The following is a 22,932-nucleotide window of genomic DNA, read 5'->3' on the forward strand; positions in this document are numbered from 1 at the left end:
CTGCGCCTCCTGGATACCGGTATTGAATGAGACAAGCGGCAGTGACGGTCGGCAGCAGATTTTTGGGTATAAGTTTCAAGGGTGTCGCGCTGCTGTTTGCACCAACATCAACACGCCACAAGCAAACGGACCAGAGCACCATGGCGACTCGCTTCCTCTTAACGATGATTACAGCAGTCGCTGGTGTCAGCGCAGCAGCTCTGAACTGCTCTTCACCAGCGATACCGAAACCGTCCCTCTTCGGCGCCGAGATCAAGACCCTCACAGCTGCGCCGGTGCATAACTTTTCCATCTTCACTCCACAAGCCGGCGCGAGTCCCTCATTCAACACCAACTGGACCGGACTAGATTTCTGCAACGTCACTGTGACCTACACACATCCTGGCCGAGACGACACGATCAACATCAAGATATGGCTCCCTCTAAGAAATTGGAACGGGCGTTTCCAAGGCGCTGGAGGCGGTGGATGGGTCATGGGAAGTGAGGCCAGTCTTGCGCCAGCTGTTGGAAATGGCTATGCCGTGGCGGCCTCCGATGGGGGCCACAGTGACGAGAGTGATGCAGCCGCCGCTGCGTCTTATTGGGCCTTGCTCAGTCCTGGAAACGTCAACCTTGGCCTGTTGCAAGACTTCGCATCTACCGGTCTGCACGATTTGGCTGTTGTTGGGAAAGCAGTGACGGAAAGCTTCTACGGTACTGCGCCGAAGTATTCTTACTGGGTTGGCTGCTCGACAGGTGGACGACAAGGTCTGATGTTTGCCCAGCGGTACCCGGATCTTTGGGATGGTATCATCGCCGATAGTCCTGCGATTGATTGGGATAAGCTGCCGGTTTCGACATATTGGTCTCAACAAATCGCTACCAAGCTGGATTATCACCCACCTCTGTGCGAGCTCGATTCGATCAGTGCAGAAGCGATCAAGGTGTGCGATGGTCTCGACGGCGTGGTAGATGGGGTGGTTTCTTCACCAGAACTCTGCGACTTCAACGCTACTTGGGCCATCGGCAAGCCTGCTACTATCTGCAAAGGCACCAACCAGACCATCACCTTTCAAGCAGCACAGATCGCGAACGCCGCCTGGTCAGGGCCTGTAGCATCGGACGGAACACCCCTCTGGTATGGCCTCGAACGCGGCTCCCAGCTCATGGGCGTCGCCAACACAACCTGCAACGGAACTTCAGCTTCCTCGTGCGTCGCCAACCCATTCTATCTGGGACCGCAATGGCTCGCCTACTTCCTCGCCAAGGACCCCAGCTTCAACTACGCGAACATGACCGACACGCAATATGTCTCCATGTTCCAACAATCCGTCGACGAATACGCCTCCATCATTGGAACCAGCTTCCCCGACCTCGCCCGCTTCCGTGACCACGGAGCCAAGATGATCACCGTCCACGGCACAGCTGACCAACTCATTCCTCATCGGGCAACGGCGGCATACTACCGCAGCGTACAATCTCTCGACCCGAACGTCAGCGATTTCTACCGCTTCTTCGAGGCGCCTGGTGATGGACACTGTGGGCTAGGGCTGGGACATCACGCGAATGATACGTTGGGCCAGCTCGCGCAGTGGGTGGAGCATGGTCAGGCGCCTGAGACGCTGGTGGCGGTCAGTCAGAATGGCGATGGGACGGAGGCGGAGAAGAAGACCGTGAGGAGGCTTTGTGCCTGGCCGAAGATGCAGAAGTATGTTGGTGGGGATGTTGATGATGAGGGGAGTTTTAAGTGTTTGTAAGATTACTCCATTGGCTGTCTGTATGTATAAAGGGCATGTTTCTCATGGAAAAGCGCTGATTAACCACTGAGGTGAAGGTCAAGAATCCTCTATTTCGTGACTTCGGGGGCGACAGGGGTTGCGTTGCTTGGTGTCCGCTCCCGCCGCTTCGCCCGTCAACGATGAGAGGTGGTCGGGACAGTGACCCCATGAGATTGGTGGCCACAGATACCTCTTGAACATGCGATCCGGAGTCGTTCTCGTCGTCCTACAAAGATTCAAGAAGTTCCAGTGTTTGTGTGAGTGTCGACCAAATCGACCGAGTTGGATCGTTGCTCAACCCGCTGCTTCGCTATTGGTTACTCAGACCTGGCGATGGAGACGCATAGTCTCTACGACCTCGGACGGCATTTGCAGCAGGCGTGTGAGGAATGGGAGTTTGCTGAGGCTTTGGAAGTGTGGAAGTCGAAGCATGCGTGGGTGGAATGACATCTTGCAATGAAGGTCCACTAATCCAATCTAGCTGTCTCAGGCTGTCGGCTGCGACCCCCAGCTCGACCGAATCGACGGGGCAGGTGCCATGCATGCGAATGGCGCGTTCGTGTGTGATGTTCAAGAGAAAGAGGAAGTGCCGATCAGCGATGGGGCCGTGAGCAATTCTCAAAATAAGGAGAGTGTAGCACCTCCATACAGCCCGGCGCCGAGATACAACCCAGCCTTGTCGTCCCTGCTATCAAGAGCCCTGAGGCGATGGACAAAACGTACGATTCCATTCTCCCTCTGCTTCTCACCATCCTAATAGACTGTATCTAACCGAAATGCAGTCACACGAGCGAACAACACCGCTGCAGAGTCCCCGGTTGTGATTTGTCGTTTAGATATCCTAAAGACCTGAAGCGACATGCGAAGACGCAAACTGGCGAGAGACCGCATCTGTGTCCCGTTGCTGGTTGTGAGTATTCAAATAAGGGGTTCGCGAGGGGTGATGCTCTGGCTAGACATGTAAAGAGCGTCCATTAGGCGGTGTGCAAGTGGATAAGCACAAGTTGAAAGCGGGCAGTCAGGCGTTTGGTGGTAAATTTTCCTGCAAGTGACATTCTACAATATGATCAGTCATGCCTTCATCTAAATGTCATACATCAACTCGCAAACGCCAATCGCTCACACGAATCCCCAAACTCCAACTCGGTCAAGATAGGACTCCGCTACTGCAACGTCAAATACACCAAAGGCGTCACATACGGGCCAGTGGTCCACGGCTGCGTATACGTCAAATAGATCGCATTCTCACTCGCATCCGTGCTCGGCAACAACGCCGGATTCGCCTGCAATGAATACGCTCCCACAAACCCATTCCCGTTCTGCCCCTGCCACAGCTTGTACGGCAGAATCCACGGCCCCTCCGGCGCGGGCGCCGTCGAGATGTAGAAATTTGCCACGGGCTCCAGCGCCGCTTGGCCGAGCCATATGTACGATTTGTAGTAGTTGGAGTAGTAGAATGTTCCCTGGCCGCCGGCGCCGGCGTTGGGGATGACGGCGGTGGTGTCATTGATGGAGGGGAGGGTGGAGGACCAGGTTGAGGTGGACGCGTTATAGTATTGGTAGGCGGAGCGTTTCTCAACCGAGCCGGTGGGCACGCGGGCGATGAAAGTGCCATTGTGGTTGAAGTTTTGGCCGTAGAGGTAGGCGTAGCCGTTCTTGACTACGCCGCCGTAGTCGCCGAAGCCGATTTCGCCGGCTTTCCAGAACTCGGTTGCTACGAGGGTGGCGGTGGGGAGTGTGTTTTTGTTGGAGGTGCTTGTGTAGGTGGTGCGGTAGAGGGAGTATGCTTGGCTAGGGTTCAGGAGTGTGAGGCCTTGGATGTGCGCTCGTGGGATCCAGTTGTAGGCAGTGATGCTGCTGGAGCTGGATGCTGTGACTAAGGGTGGGGAGTCTGGCCAGATTGCCCATCTCGAGCCGTCGGAGCAGAAGCCGTGGTTGGTGTTGCAGTTGTCGCTCGCGATGGGGAAGTACTCTTTCAGAGAGTTGACGTTGTTCCCGTACATCTGCAGGATTGGGCCTTTGCCGTTCGAAGCTGCACCGACTGTGCCGCCTGTCTTTTTGATTGCGGGCCCACCAGTATTGGCTACGGCGTCTGTCCAGCCTGCTGTGCTCACGATGATGGGGAGCTGATCTTGGCCGGTTTGTGTATTGTAGACCATTGTGTCGCGACATGTCCAGAAAGCTCGGGTTCCTATTCGCACGGAGCCGCACGAGTCGCGGTCCAATGCTGGGTCGGTGACATTTCCAAGGTAGGTGGCAGATTTGAATTTAGGCGTTACTGCTGCTCGTGGGCTGAGAGGTGAGGCATATGCTTGAGCGAGCCATGCTGCTAGAAGGATGTGGTTGAGCATATTTGTTGGCCTGGCCTTAAGGCTCCTGGCTGCCTGGTGGAAGGTCGTTGGCCTCGAGCGAAAAGTCCGCGTTGGCCGATATTAATTTATTCAAGAGCTTGAAGAGGATTGTTGACCGTATCAAAGAGTTGAGGAAACGCATGCTTTCAGGTGGAGTTTTGAAGGAGGTTGTAGTGGCTAGCTTGTACCAGCAAAATCTCAACATGTCTCACCTGCCAGCATGAAGCACTTTATACCAGACCCAGAGCCTCAAAACACCTACCATTCCAGATCACCACTCCCAAGAAAATGTCCGTCGCCATGGCTTGAACGTCCCGTCCTGAACCACCTGCCGGCGTGAAGACACTCGCATATCGCAGCAGCCTGGACCTCAAAATCGCAACACGTGAAGACGGCAGGCTGAGGGAAGGATGCTGTTGTTCCATATGTACCAGAGGATGGGCTGATATGTGGACAGCTGAGACGGCCATGCCCGAGAAGTTGGGCTTGCGCTGAGGTCGCTCTAGAAAGCTTGGGAGACACCTGTGGGGAGCTTATAGGCTCCCTTTGGGAAGGATCTGGGCTAGACCGAACGCCACTAAACCCCGAGAAGGCTGCCATGTGCGTGGGCTTGCAGATCTTAGGCGAGTTTTGGACCATTGAGTGCCGACTCCGAGATCTCGACAGATGGGTGTGCATGTTGTGGACAGGCTTTTTGATGTTTTGAGCGATACACGAGATTCAACAACGCCAAGCGAGACAGAAGCGGCCAGACTGGGAAAGAGTCTTTCGATTTTTGATGCAGCTTCGGAGCCGAATCGGACTATTCAGCCGTTGAGAACGAGATCTTCTCGGGCCGCCCTCGTTCTCACGTTCAAACTGGACCGCATGATACCGTTGTCCTTCCGACATCCCAAGAAGTCAAAGCCTATATCGCAGCTCACATTGCCTGGATAGCTCGTGAGTAACGAGGGTAGCTGCTACACTTCCAGTGGAATTATGAGCGTCGAAGACTTATTTGTTACAAGTCCCTTCCCACGGTCTCTCCAGGTCGCCTGACAAACTTATGGTTGTAGTTCCCCTTCTCACCTTCATCTGTCAGCTCCTTGGCTGTGCGCTCGATATACTGAATCTGTTCTCTCGCCCACTTGCCGACCATCACCTCGACTTCATCTCCAGTCAGCCTCGCCTCTCGAAGATCCTCTGCAAATCTTCGACATCGCTCTTCCAAAACCGCTGTTCGGTATAGTGTCCATTGCGTGAAGAGCTGCCCTGGCTCGCTCACCGCTTTGACATTCCCCAGGTTGCTCGAATCCACCGCGTGCGGATCTCGTGGTCGGAAGGAAGTTACCATGGTGATCCGCTCTCCGTCACCAAGCGTCTTCAAGGCTACGTGGTTGATCAGACCCCCTTGCATCATCACAGCATAACCCTTCGACGGCCCTCGAACTTTCAGGATGCTGCCATCGCCTTTTCGTAATGCGGTCTCGCCACCTTTCATGCCGGTCGGATCGGAGAGCATCACAACACAGACCCATGGGAAAGAATCGTTATGCCACGCCGTGACGTTGGCAATACCAGCCTCCGCGGCTTTTGCTGCTTCTTCGTCGCTGACCTCTGCCCTCTGACGCGGGGGGTCCACAGGCGGCAACAATCTCTCAAGGTCTTCACCGCCTTCATCCACACCTGGCGGTAGCTGCACATTGATATGTCCAATCTCGTAATCAAACACAACGTCCAGCTCGCAACCAGCAGCCGCAGAGCATGCAGCTAGCATTTCTTTCGACGTCCACATGTCATACACGAAACGTGCATCTTTTCCATATCCGCGAAGCTTGTATACGCCTGGGTCCTTGGATTCGACGTATTTGTGCTTGGCTAGCATTTCCGTCCGGAAGAGGTCGGCGCGTGCTTTGCGGATGCCTTCATCGCTGAGCAGGGGGAACGATGCAGTGATCGCTACCGGGGATATTGAGCCAGTGGAAGATAACCCCAGCTTGTCGAGGGTGTAGTACTCGTTCGGAGGCTCGAAGTTCAAGTGGCGGGTGGCGTTGAATTCAGACGACAATGTGTTCTCCTTCAATGTCCTGACCTTCGCTTTGTCAATACCTTGAGTATAAGGACTCTCTGATTGAATAGCTGAGGGCGCCATGGCTGCGATGATCCGCGAGATCAGTATCGAGTCTTGTGTCGCCTGAGCCAAAACCTGATGAGTTGTTGTTATAAGGCAAAGAGAAAGAAGCAACTAAGCAGCAGAAGCTTCGGCCGGACACGAAGCAACCTTGGCCGCTGCACCCCAGACTCGGGTCGTTTGGGTGTGTAGTCGCCGCAGATAGTCTCAGTGAAGGAGCCGGCATACCCAAGATCAAAGTGACTTACTCCGTCAATCTTTTCCCGAAACGACCAGTCTCTTATCTCGACGCTCAGCGCGCAGTCCAACGAACAGGCATCGATAGAAGCTGATCTGACTTTATCCTCTTGAGCTGTCAGATGTGGATAGAATCTCTGGATGTGGCAGGAGTCGAATTCCACGAGGGTAGCCCGCATCCTTCAGATAGGCCAGCGCGGCAGGAACAGATCTTACCTTCATAATGTAGCAGTTCTGCGCCTGCGTACTTGACTGCAATAGAATAATTGATGCCGACATCCGAGCGGCCAAGCGCTCGCCTTGATGCTGACGGTCGTATCGTCTCTTTGAGATATGGGCCTCGTGGCAAAGGCCAGCAACCGCATCGTCTCCTTATCAGAGAGCTTGTGTAGGTAGTCTTTCTCGCTGCCGCCAAGTGCAAATTTGTCGAAAAACGTTTCTCACTAAATGGTTGTTTCTTCAAATGAAGCCATGGCCGACACCAAAAAAGACCCAACAACTTTCAATGCAGATGCAGACCACAGCTCACAGGAACACGATGTCGCTGTCGGCGAGCTGGAACCAGTACGACCGGAACTCGCGGCTCTCAAAGACACATCTTCCAATCGCCTGTTCGAGGCTCAAGCATCACTGGTTAACCATGCTGTTCAAAAGATGGGCATGGGTCGTTACCAATGGGGTCTGTTTGTCGTAGCAGGCTACGGCTGGCTCTGCGATCAGCTCTGGCAAACGACCGTATCAGATGCCCTCCCTCAGGTTGGGCTCGAGTTCCATCCCCAACATGAAGCTTTCCTCTCGCTTGCTTTGATAACCGGCCTTGTCGTGGGAGCGTGGTTTTGGGGCTTCGGCTGCGATTTGATCGGGCGAAGACTGGCTTTCAATACGACGCTTTTCATTGCAGGCGTCTTTGGTATCGCTGCGGGCGGTGCAAACAGCTTCGTCACTTGCGCTTCGCTGTGTGCATGCATTGGCTTCGGTGTTGGAGGCAATCTACCTGTCGATGGGGCCATCTTTCTGGAACTTATGCCACCGACGCATCAATGGCTACTCGAGATCCTGAGTGTATGGTGGTCGCTTGGTCAAGTCATTCCCGCTGTAACGGCCTGGGGCTTCATTCCAAACTTCAGCTGTGCTTCCGACACACCAGCTGGGCAATGCAGGAAGGCGGATAACATGGGGTGGAGGTACCTGATGTACACAATGGGTGCCTTCACGGTCGTCTTGTGGATCGGCAGATTCTTTCTATTCAGATTGAGGGAGTCGCCAAAGTACCTGATCGGACAGGGTCGATATGTCGAAGCCGTGGAAGTTCTCAATTCAATAGCCGCATACAATAAGACGACGCAGCCGCTGACAGTCGAAGATCTGGAACAGGTAGAGCGGGATTTTTCCGAGTCTCACGAACGGCCGCCAGTCGATCGCAAAGAAGCCATCAAGAGAGCGTTCACGAGCCAGCTCAATCCCAGCGGCTTCCAACATGTTCGCGCCCTCTTTGCCACTCCAAAGCTGGCCTACAGCATGACTCTGATTATCCTGATTTGGGGCATGATTGGTCTCGGCAGTCCGCTCTATTCGAACTTCTTGCCTGAGCTCCTCGCAGCCAAAGGTGCATCCACAGGCTCGACCAGCGTCGCCATCACATACCGCAATAACCTCATCATCATTATCTGCAGCATCCCAGGCACTCTGGTCGGTGGCCTGCTGATCAACATCAAATACATCGGTCGCAAAGGTACCCTAGGCGGATCCTTGATCTTGTCGGCAATTTTTCTGTTCGCATTCACGACTGCTCGCACGCCTGCCGAGATCCTGGCTTTCAATTGTGTTGCCACATTCGCGCAGTACATCATGTGGGGAGCATTGTACTGCTACACGCCAGAGGTAATCCCTAGCATGCATCGGGGAACGGGTACTGGCATTGCTGCGGCTTTTAACCGGATTTGCGGCCTAATGGCTCCGATTATCGCAACTTGTAAGTGACAGACTTGGAGACGGGGTCGAGAAGTCTTGACTGATGAGCAATAGATGTCGGTTACACCAGCACGCCAGTATATGTGTCGGCTTCGCTGTATGTGGCCGCAGGGCTCTTGAGTTTTTTGTTGCCATTCGAGACCCGGGGAAAGGCCAGCATATAAGATATCTGCCAATAGTATGGCCAAAATACGGTGGATCGGGCATGTCTTTTCAAATCCTTTTCACAAGCATGTCTGCGTCTCGTCTCGTCTCGTCTCGTGTGGCCTTGAGTGAACATGGGCCTGGCTAGCAATGAGCATCTGCCGCATTCAGTGAAGTGGGGAGTCTTCGTAATGGTAGAAAATGATTGAATCGAGATGGAAGTGCGATGTTGAGGCGCGCCCTTTTTTGGTGATCGTGCACCCGAAAGCGAAAAACTCTATTTGGACACTCCTCCCACCACAAACATCTCATCGATCGCTCCATCAAATCTGGCCAAGACTTCCTCTGCAAAAGAAATAATGTCATTCTCATTTTCAACACCGATACGTACAAAGCGAGCTTCTTCGACGAAGGCCTGACCGAACAAGTGGTATGGGCAGAATAGCCGCTCCTCCGAATGTCGCAGCCAACATTTGTCTGTAACGATCAAGATTGCCAATCCATACCGTTCTCAGACAACCTATGTACTTGTAGTGGTATAACGTCGATCCTGACAGCAGCGCCATGCATGCGGCGACATGCTTATAAACCCGACCACACACTTACCGACCGCGTGCCTACTGTTCCGGCGCATAGGGGGCTTTATGTCGACCTCAACTGCGTTCGTCCGTACAGTCAACGAAGCTAAAGCATCAAGCAATTCCGGCGAGCGAAGGATGGCTCGTCTGTCAATATCTCACCCATGCACGCGTTACTATCGAACAAGGGGCTTAGGACATTGAGGCTTGTCTTATCTTGGCCTAGCAGTGCAAGCTTTCGAAGGATTCACTATAGACCTCTAGTGTTACACGCCATGCAGCTTGAGACCTCGTCCTTCCTAAGTAGGTGTGGACTCCTCGAAGTTGGCATCTGGACTTCAGCTGAAGAGGGGTTGCCGCAATCAGCTGTCGTTGGCGCTCGAAACTGACTGGTATAAGAATCAATGAGGGCACTCGACTTCCTTCCTTGAGATTTCTAACATCTACAAACATCGTCACACAAGTAACGTTCAATTAAGCCTCCGTCTATACATTCTTTCTCCTCCAATGGAAATGAAGGTCCTCATCCAACTGCTGCTTGCTCTAGGAGCCACATTCAGCGTCGCACAAGCTTCCGCCTGTGGACAAGAGTACATCAACCAGTCACAGTGTCAATCGCCATGCAGCGCCGCTGGGGGCATTTGGAAGAATACGCACAACACAGAAGGGGTAAGTAACTCTTCCCTACCACGCAGCTGGACACCACTGATGATCTAATTCAGATCTGGTACTGCGTATGTAATGATCAGACCTTCAAATCGACCGATTACTAACATCATCTTCTCTAACACAGAGCTGCTAAGCTAAGGGGTTATGAAAGAATAGAGCGTGGCTGCATAACTCGAATGAAGACCACCAGTACCCGGATGAGACGAGTACCGTTTGTAAATCTGCATGTTGCCGATATTCCAAAGCCCGTTGGCAGTCTCGTCAACATAACTTGCACCAAGGTGGTACATGTTCTCTCAAGAACCTGATCAGCATCTACGATATCTCTGTCGAAATGATGAAGATAACCTGGATCTATTCTACAACTCAGCCTCACTGACCATCCCTACTGCATCCATGCATACCCTGACGACCAACCTCAATCTTGACGACCTTCCCAGAGACAACATCTGCACGACCTTCCATGTATGCCTCATCGCCCCGGCTGGTACTAACGTACAAGATATGACAATCTTGAACCGTGCGACCAAATGCACAAGAAGTCGGCCCTGCCGTAGTCGCTATAGGTACTGCTGCTCCTCCTTCCCGTGGCACAAAGACCACAGCATTCTGATGCGTAAGAGGACTCGCCACGTACGCATCGCCGTTCAGATCCAATGCAAAATCATCGGGCTGAAATGTACTATTCGCCAGAATAGCCGTTGGCCCAGTAGCCCGACCTTTCGAGTCGACTGGGACTTTGGCGAGGAGTTTCTGGACCAAGTTTGTGAAGTAGAGATCTTTGCCTCGTACTTTCAGGCCATTCACGGCTTGACCTTGAGGCTGTGTGTATGTGTTGTTTATTGCGACAGAGGCTTGTCCGGTGCTTGTATCTACACTCCATATGACCCCTTTGAGGGTATCGGCAGAGACCAGCGTGTCCGTGCCGTTCCCCAAATATGCCAATCCGTTGAGTGCTCCAGCTTCCACAATAGACGCTATTCGAGTGACTTCGGTTGATGCTGGATCTTCGTATGTGAAAGTACGCATATCGATTCTGTAAATGTATGCTTGGCCGTAGCTGACGTCGAAGTTGCTTGATAAATTTGCAGTTGACACATAGAATAAATCTGGCTCTGCCTCCACAATGCCGGTCACTGATGCAGTCTCGTTGAACTCGTGGACAACGACCAGTTGTTGAATGCCGAAAGGATCGATTTGATATATACGAGGCTGCGTTGTTTCGGTGACCAGTATCTGGCCATTTTGGCGGACAGCGATATTCTCGATCCAGGTGTCTGGTGGGAACTCTTGGATGATTTTAGTCGGCAGGATGTAAGTCGTCTGGTTGTTCCGCCCTAAGGCGACCGCGTTGGCGCGTCTCCCGTAGCAGCAAAGGGAAGCCAGAGCAAGCCAAACGGTAGCGTACTTCAATTGTGCGATTGCTGGCAACGTCATGATAATTCTCTCAGAGCTTTACAGTCAACTTTCAAGAGGACGTACCGACATCGTTGTATATATTGCGTAATCCGTGGGCCCGCGGATTCGGAGAGGCCGGGGAAGAACGGCCCTGGCTGACATTGCAGGTTGGTCATCTCCAGAGGACATAGCCCGTTTGCTCATTCAACGCAGCTTTTGAGAGAGTTGCTATGCTGTGAAAGCGGTAAATCCATACCGTGATCAAAGACTCTTTCTGCAGGGGCCTTAGCTTCGACTGACAAGGCTGGCCAAGAGTTTCTATCAAGAAGCAAGACATGCCCCAAGCGTGAGATTTGCTTGAACCTCGTATGGTCTTGATAGTACTACTTTTGTTGTATAACAGCACCCCTGACATGGCTGAGAAATTGAAAGACGTCGTGAGCGAGTTTATGGAGCTATGAGACACCAAGGCTTCGGCTTTGGCTTTGTCTCACACACCCTCGAGTATGACTACAACTAACAAAGTTCTTAATTGTATTTTTGACTACTGCAGAAAATCGTCAGAGCTTTGATTTGCCTGTATTCACCTCATTGGCCCTTTTGTTGCGCCCACGCCATCCGTCCAGCTCACCAAGGTCTCTCACCGGATCTGCGGACTGAAGTCAGCGATTGATGCAAATCAACGACGGGTCTTACTTGCAAGGATGAGGCAATTTGCCATCGTCTGAAGGTGATTGTCCAAACCTCCACCTCCATAGATCGACATAATCGTCACTCAGATTGCCTTCAAGCATATCCACAACGTACTTTCCAATGATGGGTAAGAACTTGAAACCGTGACCACTTCCAGCAGTCGCAATGAAGAGGTTGCTGTTATGGGGAGATGGACATATGCGAAAGTTGATATCCTTGGTATCGCCATCCCAGCACATACGGGTAGAGATCCATGGACGATCTGCTAGCTCAGGTATCAAGTCGCGCACGAACTTTCGCATTTCTTCTTCAATCTGTCGAGGCACGCCATCGTCCGGGAAGTCTTCGTGCGAGTGGCCGAGGGACGCTCCTGGAACGTGAGAATTGTAGTAGTTCGTGATGAACCTGCAGCTGCAGATTTTGAGCAAACCATTCTGGTCTGGCGGAAACAATATGCCCTGCTCAAAGTCATCAACCACGGGCAAGTTTGCAAACTTGATCACCTCTTCTGGCGTCAGCTTAATAACCCCGACACAGTGAGATCTGGCGACAATCTCGGTTTTGGCATCGATCAGAGCGGCTGTATTTGCCCCCGTGCAGAGGATGGTGACATCGGCGAAGTGAGCGTGACCATCTTTGGACAGCGTTCCGATACAAGCGCCCTTATCGTTGTACAAGAGTTTGACAACATAGCCGGTGTCGCCTGTCACATATTTTACCCCCTGAGCTTTTGCAGCGGTGGCCATGCGTAAGAGCGCCTCTCCGGAAGGCACCCATCCGGCCTCAGGAGACCAGACGTTGGTCCACCCTCGAAAGTCTCCAGTGAACTCTGGAAAACGGCGCTTGATCTCCGTGGCGTCTATGTACTGTACACTCTTGGATCCATTCGCTTTAGTAGTCTCGTATGCCGACTTCAAGAATTCGAGAGCAATTTCGTGAGCGGCCATGATCCAGCCAGTCGGCCTGAAGAAGCCGGACAGCAAACTGGCAGGATCCTTCCATGCTTGCATAGCTTCTCGTCCCAGACGGGTGTAAAGTGGATTGGGATAGTCATAACGAATGATCTTGTTGAGGTCGGTGGCAGCAGCATCTTTGGAGGGCGGTTCGAATCGATCCAGGACCTTGACATTAGCATACCCTCGTTGAGCGAGGTGGTAGGCAGTTGACGTTCCAAATGCTCCTCCGCCGACGATTATGACAGACGGCTGTTCGGACATGGCGGGCAAGATTGCGCTTCAACATTGCAATCAGCGCGGCATACGGGCAATATAAGTGTAGAAAAAGTACCATTGTGGATGCATCTGACACAGGACGGTCGTATTCTCTCGGCCGCCTTTGTTAGATCCCGTCGGGCAAAAGCCCGGGTTACGGTCACTCACTCGGCGAGATGATGCTAGCGGCCGAAGTATTTCCTGCACAGTTCGGAGCTGAGGTTCATCCATAGGACGAGCAACCTGACTGAACAGAGACGTATCTTTTCACATGTCCTACTCTCATACCAGACGCAAACCGGTGGCATGTCATCGTTGCCACCGAAAGAAGATCAGATGCAATCCCAAACCGGCCGGACCGGGTTGCAAGAACTGCGCTGATGCCCGCGAGAATTGTGTCTATCCTATGCGGGATAGAGCTATAACAGTGTCGGAAGCATACGTTCGAGATCTCCAATTCCGAGCTGCCGCTGGCCACCAGACTGCTTTCCTGGCATCGTCAAGTCCCCAGCTTAGAAGTCACGAAGAAGGTGAAGATGCCTTTATGGAAACGCAAGAAAGTTGGGTGAGCAGACTGAAGAATACGACCTCGACCTTGCAGAGCTTTCCGTTGATCGCCGCTCAAACATATTACGAGTATGCACCTTTAGCTTCAGGCGAGAATAGAGGTTGGTCAAAAGTCAATGTTTGTCTCAATTGGTGACTGACCTTGGTGCCTCTCGCGACAACTGTAGAGCTAGGCGTGTTCTCAAGGAACGGAATTTTTCTTCCCCCTTATGACTACGCCATCAGACTTATTGACCTTTTCGAGACTTACATGGGGCATGACTACCATTGGTACTTGAAGACCGATCTTCGAACCGACCTTGAGAAAGCTTACCGCGAGCCCAACTCCCTTGCGGTACGCGAGAAGCTGTGTAAGATGCTCATCATATGGGCTCTTGGTGCTTCGTATTCACGATACACCCAGGCGTATGTACCCCTGGTGGATTCAGACCATGTCAGCGACAGTGCGCCAATCTGCGCAAAATGCCCGGGCGTAGAATTCTTCGATCAGGCTATGACTTTTTTCAAGATGCCATCTGAAGAGCCAAACATCGATCATGTCGAGGTCTTGAATCTCATCGTAGGTTTTACTATTCACTATATCGATGTAGATAAAGCCGCTGACGATAGTTAGGCATGGTATTGTTTCTCTATGAATCGCCGCAAGACGGCCTACATGTACGCTGGTCTGGCGTCTCGCATAGCACGCACTCTTTCACTTCATACTCCAACGGTGGAATCATCGCGACTGAGATCTGAGCACAAGAAGCGGGTCTTATGGACGACATACCTCATTGACTGGATGACAAGCTTAGCAATAGGCCAACGACCGACCTTACTTCTCGGTGAGGTCGAAGTCGAAACTCCTTGCAATGACGACTTAAGCGAGGAAGAGCAGCTCCAGTTCGGCAACAAGGAGGTGTTGAACATGAACATCGATCTTTGTCGTGCCCAGATGCAGACCGCCACCGCTCGCTTACAGCCTGGTAATCACGCTGGGCTGCGAAACAAGATTCAACCCAGCATTGACTTTCTACAACAATGGCAGGCTGGGGTAGCTCAGTCGTGTGCTTTCACCTCCTTTGACAGTGGAATTCCACCAGACATGCTACGGAAGCCTGAGGTACGATCAATATCGTCGATCTATCTGCGATATCATCAGATCTTCATTCTTCTCATGCGTCCAGTCTTCTTGGCCCTTCTCGATCACGTCTTCAATGGGAGCATCAGCAACGATGTCATAGAGGATTTGATTGCCCTTGCTCGACAGTGCATGTCGGCTGCCCGATGCAACCTTCGAATTCTGGAGAGTTTGAATCGCGTTGGCAAAATTGGTGAGTCTTCAACACCGAGTTTCCTCATCTGAACATATCACTTACCGTCACAAAAGCAAGGCACGGATTCTGGGAAAGCCTACATCTCTTCTCGGCCCTCAAGATATTCGCCCTAGGTACTCTGCTGAGCGAAATCCGCCCTTTTGAGACCGACTCACATGCTGATGATGATCCAACCTTGGCTCTGACTTCGAAAGCTCTCCTACAGGACATGGCTGATAGCGGGAATTTTGCCGCCAAAGGCCACGTCAAGATGCTTAGTGATGTGGAACAAGTCCTTCAAAACGCGACACACGGGCCTGACTTCAGTATTGGCGATTATTTGCACTTCGATAGCTTCGAGGACGAGATCATGTTGGGGTCAAGCTAGACTCCATACCCGACTTCAACATAATGCGAATTGGTGACCGTCCTCAGACACTTTCTGGAGAGGACTAGATCCTGTCAGCATTCAGAGAACGGGTTCAATAGCTGCTGCACTACCACATGTCTGGCACCCTTACGCCTCGACATCCAAATAAATGAGATCAATAGGAAACGAGCATGACTGAGGATGCGCATAGATACTGACTCATGTTCTGCCTTGTTATCTCAAACACAGCCATCAGGCCAAGAGTTAGAGCGTTGCCGTATTCAGCGCCACATGAATCATTATACGAAATGAGAAATGGAGGTTAGTAATCGCCACGACTGGAATGAGTTTTGCACACCGCAGCTTCCGCTCATGCTCGCAAGCACTTCCTTCATAGTTGAAGCTGCATACCGACCGGCACAGGGAGTGGAATCCTGTATTTTCGGGCCGGTCATAGCCGCCAACTATCACACCTGTGCAAAACCGATCTCCTTGGTCAGCATCGAGTGCGAAAGCGACAAGGTGCGATATTACACGTAGCCTAAGCCAACATACACAACCTATTCCTGCGATTGAACGAGAGGATTGCCAGACCGAGACTCAACATCCACTTTGTGAAGCCATTTCTGAAAGCTGCGGCATCATTCCCCGACGATTGGCACAATGTCTTCAGAATTTGCCCCATGGAACTCGGCGCACCTCTCATATCGGGCCGTCGAGCAAGACGATGAGACTGGAGTGCTATATCAACTCGGTCGTGATGCAGAAGCGTTCAATAACGCTGTTCCATTCATGCCAACCCCGCAAGGATCCAATGCTGCGAAATCGTACAAGACGTACCTTGAATCTTGCTTATTGGGTGTCATCATCTGTGTCACACCATCCACTCCCGCAAAGATCGAAAGCTACCAACCATCACACCCCGACCCTGGCGAGGCTGTCGGCGTCCTCACCTTGACTGGTCCGGGACAAGGCAGAGAGCATCATGGTCGAGCTGATATTGCCATCTCCATCCTTGCACCGCATCGTGGAAAGGGCTACGGAAGTGAAGCTATCCAATGGGCGTTGTGTTGGGGGTTCAGTTTCGCTCGGCTTCATCGCATTGGCATAGGGGCGATCGAGTTCAACAAGTCGGCGAAGAAGCTATACCTAAAACTTGGCTTTGCGGAAGAGTCAGTGAAGCGAGACTTCGCTTGGAAGTATGGCCGTTGGTGGAGTTTCTGGGAGGCGAGTATGCTGGAGGATGAGTGGAGGGGCAAATATGGATCAACGATTTCTTATGCATCATATATGCCCATTGAATGAGAGCGGCCTGGGTAGATGGGAACCTGATTGAGAATTCAAAAGGCTGTGGTACCTATCGATCTGGTGGTCTTTATCGCCCGCAGCTGTTGCTCAAAGTCCGGATGTCGTTGGACTGTGTCAAGTCATTAGACACGAAGCCTTCAAATAGAGCTTTGCACTTACTCCCAACCATGAACATCGTACTCGTCCGTTTCGAGCTCGGCCATTTCTTTGTCGGTCAACTCGAAATCAAAGACGTCAAGATTTTGCTGGATGCGCGCAGGCGTGACAGATTTTGGCAAAGGGTTGAAATCCTGGAGCGATGGCTAGTCAGAGTTCGAAGTGATGAACTTATGTCGTGAGACTCACCTTTTGCAAGCTCCACCGCAGAAGGATTTGTGCTTCAGACTTTCCGGTTCGCTTGGCAATGTTCTTGAGAAGAGGATCGCCCCATCGTGACGACTGAGCCAGCGGAGCCCACGCCTGAACAAGCACGCCGCGCTTCTTGCACCAATCTATGATGTCTCTTCGCTGGAGCCAGGGGTGAAGTTCGATCTGGTTGACACTAAGCACACCTCCTTTTCCCTTACCAAGCTTGGCATCTGTGTCTTTGATGTATTGCTCGAGGTCGGTCAGGTGCTGTGATGGTCAGCTATTCATCTGGTAGCAGACTTGTAACAGAACCAACATCGACTCCATAATTTGACACCCCAATGCTACGTATCTTCCCCTCTTGCACTGCTTCTGTCAAAGCTTTCCAGGCCCCAAGACGTTTTTCGGCTCCTCCATACGGCGCATGTATGAGCATGAGATCAACATACTTCAAGCCTCCTATCTCTTGCAAAGTTTTGGCTACCTGCTCCTTTGCGCCTTCGTACGAGGTAGCTGTTGGGTGGACCTTGGTTGTAAAGAACAATTGGTCACGAGGAACTCCAGCCTTCAACACAGCTTTTGCTACCGCGGATTGGTTCTCGTAATACACCGCAGTGTCCACGTGGCGATAACCTGACTTGAATACTTCCTGGACAGCCAAGCTTGCTTCAGCCTCCGATGCCTTGAACACCTGGACAATATTAGCGACGTTCGTAGTCCATCTCTCATAACTTACGCCGAGCCCAATTACGGGAATCTTGGACCCTGAGTTCAGGGCGTAGCCGGAAGATGGTGAAAGCGTAGTCGTCATGGTTGTCATGTGATGCACGCTGGATGGGAATGAAGTTTGGTGTCGAACGATCTTACTCGCCCGCCGTCTTGAGACCTGTATATACGTAAATATCTGGTGGCTGTTGCAATGGTCAATGGAACTGACCAGAATTCGGATCCTTCAGTCTGCTGAGCTATACGCTCTGGCGGACTTTTCGGGCTTATGACTAAACCGATAAATGATCGAAGAGTGAACGTCTATGTACTCTACTGCTTGTTAAGATTGCTTTCTGCAACGATAATCACATCAAAGCCAGAAGCGCTTGGATCTCCTCAGACCCATTGCGTGATAGATGGGCGTAAAGGCGTCCGTATTCTGATTTCGCTGAACGTGAAATCCACCACTGGTCAATCCGAGAGAAAAGACCACACCAGCGGAGTAACAGCAACAGCGCTACTTCGTCTTGTGCCTTCAATTGAAGTATGTACTCTCGAGGAGCTTCGGTTATAAACGACGCAAGGCCGCCTATGCTCTGCGACGTGGCGGTCTCGAGTTCCATCATCCGAAGAGTCTGGACTCGCTCAAGATAGCTTTCCCGCTCTGGTCCAGGTACTCTGTTACAGTACTGCAACAGGGCGGCAGTCGCATTGCTGGTCCTACTGGAAGATGCGCATGCAGCAGCCAATCTAGCTTGTCTATGCCAGGTCTTATGCTCTTCCACCACAGTGGCCCAGCAGCCTTGCGACAGATGCTCCACCGCGGCTGGCATCGTAAAGAGTAGATGTGTACCTCGCATTGACATGATCCATCCTGTCAATGAATCCTTTTGGCTATGCGAGAGAGGTAAAGGCGAGTAGAGGAAAGCAAGAATAGAATGGATGAGGTTGGCGAAGAACAAGGCGTCGACGTCCTGCTCGTTTATCTTCGCTTGCATACGCTCGGCGTGTAGTATAATCGAGTGCTGAAAATGTGCTCCAGATGCCATCCAGTAGCTGCGGGATTCTGATGGCTTGTAGAAAGCCAAATGGGCAGCCGACACTGCAAGGACGGCATGCAGAAGGTACGCTCGGTTGCTGACCAACTGCGTTACTGTGCGTTGCATGACGACCTGTACTGCAGGCGACTTCAACCAGGATCGATCGCAGGTCACGAAGTCGTTCAGACTCTCCACTGCATGAGCACGAATCAGACTCTCGAAGCCCTTCAACTCGGCGTGCTCCTTGTCTGTGGCTTCAAGCGCCTCAAGCAATAGCGTCATCATGTGTGCAGACGATAGCGGCTGCACGGTTATTGTCGTCGCATTGTAGGTCGGCTCGTCGAAATAGGTGCAACACCTCCTCCTGCGGGCGCAGTTGCTACATGCCGGTCTGCCTTCGTTACACTATGCTCGTCAATGCGCTATACGCTCGTGCTCGGACCTATCTCTCTACCTTGATTCTCCTCTGACGGCAAAATGCACAGCCATTTCGAGATTTTCGATGATGCCTTCTCGTACGTTTGCTTGATGCGTCTAGTGCAGGCACACAGTCCAGATCTGATCCATCCATTAGCTCATATTTCGTAAACACCATCTGATCGCTTCTTCTTCGTTCGTGCGCGACACCAGACACACTTCTCGATGTAATGTCCGCTCTTTACGCTGCAGACAGCGCATAGATATTGTCCCGAGAGGAGAGACATTGCTGATGTGATACGATACTGGGACGGAGTTTGCGGACGGATTTTCAATGCCGAGCGTATAGAAATTTCGACTCACACACATATGGTTCACCGTAGAGAAAGCGGCATTCGGCTGACGTCAATCCCATCCTTCTACCTTCTCATCCATGATCAAAACGCGGACATCTGCTCTCACAACTACCATCAACTGTACGCACATAGCTAAGGGCATCCATTCACCGGCCGCAATGTGGACAAGGACACGGAAATTCGTAAAAGAATAAGTTTGTGCTGATGTTCCCTTCGAAGCCTTGCGCGTCTCTCACATCCGCACGGGATAACCGAAGTCGACTTTGCCTCGGGGCAATCGACAATACCACTTCACGTCCACGTATACTGACTTCGCTGGACAATGAAGTCGACCGAAGCCTCATCGACTTGCCTTAGCGGGCTGTGAGTGGATGTAAGCGTTGAGCAGCTACAGTAGGACATACAACTCATCGACATCGCATTCGGCTGAATTCCGAGGAAAGCCTCGCGGGTCGCACAACAGCCCTTGATTCGCTGAAGAGCGACGATGCAGAACTCTAAGTTGTACCGACAATGCTCTCAGCCTCCTTACGTAGTCGGATGGCGTTTCGATACAAATGGGGAAGCAGTCTCTTGCGACAGACCTTCACACAGCCAAGGCTTCGTCTCGTTCCCTAACCAACAGCCTTCTGTCGAGATCTGGCATTCTCCGTATGGCTACAACTCCAAGTGATCGACTCCGAAAAAAACATCCTAAGACAAGATTTGGTATGTAACAAGACATGAAGTTCGTGTCTGGCCTTGTGTGCCGTCGCTGACACCATTGCTCGTCTATCCAGGCTCCAGAACATGGTAAGCCATTCCATGAAGGAGTACATATGAAACCCATGGTCTTTACTGATCGACGGTGCAGCCGCGAGAGGCGTATCAAATGTGACGAGGTATGCAAAGGGTTCCCGGCTGCACTAGCCGCACTTTACACTAATGCATGGCTTCATAGGGTCGCCCAGGATGCATGAAATGTAAGGTGGATTCTTTGTCGCATTTGCAGCGATATTGACCACAGCCAGGCCTCAAATCAGGCCGAACGTGCCGCGGCTACGAGATGATCAGACCCACTGACCACAGAACTGGGGGTTTCCTACTGCCCAAGCACCCAGAAAGTCCTCCAATCTCTTGTCAACCTTCGGTTGTGCCCACGGAACTTACCCCGTCGGAGAGCATTGCATTTGACTTTTTCCGCCTACACACGATACACAGTCTGCCCGGGTCTCCGAGAACATTATCATGGCAGCGACTCACACTTCGCATGAGCTACGATAAGGCAGCGGTAAAGCACGCTGTAATTGCTCTAGCCGCAATACACCGATCCCAGATCGGCACCAAGTCCGGACCTGGCCTTGCAAGTAAAGACAGAGAGCAATACTCCTTTGCATTGTCCCAGTACAGCATATCGATGTCGTACCTACGGTCGTACATTACCAGCCACGCAGATGAGGCGACATCTTCGACTGTGGAAGTAGTGCTCTTGCTGATATTGCTCCTTTTCTGCTTCAATGTTTTGAGGTGCGACGATGACGAGGCTTATGTTCACGTTTGGAGGGGCCTTCGAATATTACACCACAGCTTTGAGCCACAACATGTCAAAGTCGGCAAAGAGTGCAGATGGCGCCTCATACCTCTCTGCTCCAATCCTAGAGATGGACTTGAGCTGCTTGCGCAGACCTTCGTACGCTTGGACAGCGATCATTCACTGGCTCCAGGGAAGAGCGAGTCATACCTAACTCCGGTGTGCTTGCAACCTTTACCAGCATCATTCTCATGTCTTGACGAAGCTATGGTAGGATTCACAGCGCTAGATGGTCCGAGCAGGTCGACTAACACTCCTCCGCAGGTGCACCTAGACGTTATGCATGGCGAGCTCCGAGCAGTGGTTGGAACCCTATTGAACTCTGCCCGCCAAGCCCTTCAAGCACAGGCATTTCACCCAACCGACACGAGCACATTGAAGTGTCTTACCTTCGTTGCACGCCACGATGCTGTCCGTTGTCCCTCAAAACCCGAGAAGGTTGAAGAGATCAAAGTCAAACTCGCGGCTTGGATGTCAACGTATACCAGAGTACCATGGGACCCTAAAGACGAAATTGCTTACATTCTGACAAACATACATTACTTTTACCTGTGGCTTGCGGCAAACTCTTTCCAGAGCCGCTATCAGAAAGAATTCGACCCCTTAATCTCACAGTTTGAGCACATCATCAGCCTTGCTGAACGATTCGTGTTCCTCGACCGAGTCTGCTCAAAGACACGGGGCCGAGGACCTTCTACCTCCGGGTCAGCAAGACCGGCAAGCACTACCGGCACACATGTGACCGTCACTGTGTGCGAAATCGGAGTGCGATGTCGCGACTCTGCTGTACGAAGACGGTGTATGGACATCTTACGGGCTCTGAACCTCGAAGGCGTCTGTGATGGCCATTTCCTCGCTTCATGGATTCAGTGCATCATGGAAATCGAAGAAACTGGCGCCAGGCTCAAGAATGATGTGCTATCTAAATCATTCGATCTGACTTGCGAAGACATCCCAGAGGAAGCAAGAGTGCTGGATACCATCATCCCGCAGGAATGGGACAACGGTGTCAATATTCACAATTTCTACAAGATGGCGCAAAGCAAGATTTTGGTCGCAAAATACAAAGATGACCCCGATGGTGACATTGTCATTGAGGAAACGGCTTTCATCGTTGACCGCACGCCGACCATGGGCAAGTTGAAGTCCGTGGCATGGAGGTCGGATGTCAAGACTCGTCGCTACGTTCATCCTCGATCGAAAACGCACGAGACCGGTCATGATGCTACAGATTTGCTTAGCGAAGTTCCACGGCATGTTTCGACGTCAGAAGACGTTGCTTGCTCGCTTGATTGAGAGCGGCATCTTTAACGTGCATCGACGAGAGACTTTGGGCAATCACTCTCCTGATGGTGGAGTCCAAGCAAAGAGTCCTTCTCGATGTGTGGGCGTCAGTCAAAACAACATGCATGGAAGAGAAAGATCGTGTCTGATAACGAGCTATTTCATTTCAAAATCGAGCCCAATGCTACATGTGGTTCATCGACGACGCCAAATCGGCAGACGCTTGAACCGAAGGCACAACGATTTCAGTACCATGCACGCACAGCAGCCGTGCCAACATCTACGATGTCTACGATTCACACATTGGCCGAATTTTCCAACGACAATTTGTTGCGCAGCTTGAAGAAGTTTTGCCGTACAGGCACTCGTGATCTGCCCTGCAGGAGCATCCGCCCATTTGTCAGGCTTGTGGTACCTCGGGGGATCTTTGGTGCTTCGGAGGATCTTCGAGCTTGACGGAGGATCTTCTAAACCGGAACCAAATGCCAATGCGCGGTGAGGCACCAATCTAGAACCAGAGCCATAGTAATGTGAGCTAGTAACTGTAGTC

The 22,932-nt window shown here is 51.9% G+C and overlaps 12 protein-coding genes across 12 annotated transcripts; 6 read left to right on the plus strand and 6 right to left on the minus strand.

The window, feature by feature from the left end:
• Nucleotides 1–140: 140 nt before the first annotated feature.
• M409DRAFT_48947 (uncharacterized protein) lies at nucleotides 141–1,736 on the plus strand (the record flags this gene model as incomplete). Its single annotated transcript, XM_033811089.1, has 1 exon — nucleotides 141–1,736. The coding sequence occupies one exon, from the start codon at nucleotides 141–143 to the stop codon at nucleotides 1,734–1,736; it is 1,596 nt and encodes a 531-aa protein (XP_033674951.1).
• Nucleotides 1,737–2,920: 1,184 nt separating this feature from the next.
• M409DRAFT_16337 (uncharacterized protein) lies at nucleotides 2,921–4,108 on the minus strand (the record flags this gene model as incomplete). Its single annotated transcript, XM_033803580.1, has 1 exon — nucleotides 2,921–4,108. The coding sequence occupies one exon, from the start codon at nucleotides 4,106–4,108 to the stop codon at nucleotides 2,921–2,923; it is 1,188 nt and encodes a 395-aa protein (XP_033674952.1).
• Nucleotides 4,109–5,108: 1,000 nt separating this feature from the next.
• M409DRAFT_48949 (uncharacterized protein) lies at nucleotides 5,109–6,239 on the minus strand (the record flags this gene model as incomplete). Its single annotated transcript, XM_033811090.1, has 1 exon — nucleotides 5,109–6,239. The coding sequence occupies one exon, from the start codon at nucleotides 6,237–6,239 to the stop codon at nucleotides 5,109–5,111; it is 1,131 nt and encodes a 376-aa protein (XP_033674953.1).
• A 687-nt stretch (nucleotides 6,240–6,926) lies between these two features.
• M409DRAFT_16339 (uncharacterized protein) lies at nucleotides 6,927–8,590 on the plus strand (the record flags this gene model as incomplete). Its single annotated transcript, XM_033803581.1, has 2 exons — nucleotides 6,927–8,427; nucleotides 8,481–8,590. 2 exons carry the CDS (start codon nucleotides 6,927–6,929, stop codon nucleotides 8,588–8,590), a joined length of 1,611 nt encoding a protein of 536 aa, XP_033674954.1.
• A 1,065-nt stretch (nucleotides 8,591–9,655) lies between these two features.
• On the plus strand, nucleotides 9,656–9,950 carry M409DRAFT_16340 (uncharacterized protein; the record flags this gene model as incomplete). Its single annotated transcript, XM_033803582.1, has 3 exons — nucleotides 9,656–9,817; nucleotides 9,871–9,882; nucleotides 9,942–9,950. The coding sequence occupies 3 exons, from the start codon at nucleotides 9,656–9,658 to the stop codon at nucleotides 9,948–9,950; spliced, it is 183 nt and encodes a 60-aa protein (XP_033674955.1).
• Nucleotides 9,951–10,189: 239 nt separating this feature from the next.
• M409DRAFT_48951 (uncharacterized protein) lies at nucleotides 10,190–11,254 on the minus strand (the record flags this gene model as incomplete). The annotated part of the gene is made up of 1 exon (XM_033811091.1): nucleotides 10,190–11,254. The coding sequence occupies one exon, from the start codon at nucleotides 11,252–11,254 to the stop codon at nucleotides 10,190–10,192; it is 1,065 nt and encodes a 354-aa protein (XP_033674956.1).
• A 521-nt stretch (nucleotides 11,255–11,775) lies between these two features.
• M409DRAFT_62230 (uncharacterized protein) lies at nucleotides 11,776–13,125 on the minus strand (the record flags this gene model as incomplete). Its single annotated transcript, XM_033815078.1, has 2 exons — nucleotides 11,776–11,864; nucleotides 11,916–13,125. 2 exons carry the CDS (start codon nucleotides 13,123–13,125, stop codon nucleotides 11,776–11,778), a joined length of 1,299 nt encoding a protein of 432 aa, XP_033674957.1.
• A 530-nt stretch (nucleotides 13,126–13,655) lies between these two features.
• On the plus strand, nucleotides 13,656–15,369 carry M409DRAFT_48953 (uncharacterized protein; the record flags this gene model as incomplete). The annotated part of the gene is made up of 4 exons (XM_033811092.1): nucleotides 13,656–13,684; nucleotides 13,912–14,245; nucleotides 14,300–14,999; nucleotides 15,056–15,369. The coding sequence occupies 4 exons, from the start codon at nucleotides 13,656–13,658 to the stop codon at nucleotides 15,367–15,369; spliced, it is 1,377 nt and encodes a 458-aa protein (XP_033674958.1).
• Nucleotides 15,370–16,014: 645 nt separating this feature from the next.
• M409DRAFT_48954 (uncharacterized protein) lies at nucleotides 16,015–16,656 on the plus strand (the record flags this gene model as incomplete). Its single annotated transcript, XM_033811093.1, has 1 exon — nucleotides 16,015–16,656. The coding sequence occupies one exon, from the start codon at nucleotides 16,015–16,017 to the stop codon at nucleotides 16,654–16,656; it is 642 nt and encodes a 213-aa protein (XP_033674959.1).
• Nucleotides 16,657–16,814: 158 nt separating this feature from the next.
• On the minus strand, nucleotides 16,815–17,818 carry M409DRAFT_62232 (uncharacterized protein; the record flags this gene model as incomplete). Its single annotated transcript, XM_033815079.1, has 4 exons — nucleotides 16,815–16,949; nucleotides 17,005–17,274; nucleotides 17,324–17,698; nucleotides 17,744–17,818. 4 exons carry the CDS (start codon nucleotides 17,816–17,818, stop codon nucleotides 16,815–16,817), a joined length of 855 nt encoding a protein of 284 aa, XP_033674960.1.
• A 262-nt stretch (nucleotides 17,819–18,080) lies between these two features.
• Nucleotides 18,081–19,037, minus strand: M409DRAFT_16346 (uncharacterized protein; the record flags this gene model as incomplete). Its single annotated transcript, XM_033803583.1, has 1 exon — nucleotides 18,081–19,037. One exon carries the CDS (start codon nucleotides 19,035–19,037, stop codon nucleotides 18,081–18,083), a length of 957 nt encoding a protein of 318 aa, XP_033674961.1.
• Nucleotides 19,038–21,377: 2,340 nt separating this feature from the next.
• Nucleotides 21,378–22,394, plus strand: M409DRAFT_16347 (uncharacterized protein; the record flags this gene model as incomplete). The annotated part of the gene is made up of 1 exon (XM_033803584.1): nucleotides 21,378–22,394. One exon carries the CDS (start codon nucleotides 21,378–21,380, stop codon nucleotides 22,392–22,394), a length of 1,017 nt encoding a protein of 338 aa, XP_033674962.1.
• Nucleotides 22,395–22,932: the final 538 nt, after the last annotated feature.

The sequence above is a fragment of the Zasmidium cellare genome (genome assembly GCF_010093935.1).
Source record: "Zasmidium cellare ATCC 36951 unplaced genomic scaffold M409scaffold_1, whole genome shotgun sequence".
NCBI classification, from domain to species: Eukaryota; Fungi; Ascomycota; class Dothideomycetes; order Mycosphaerellales; family Mycosphaerellaceae; genus Zasmidium; species Zasmidium cellare.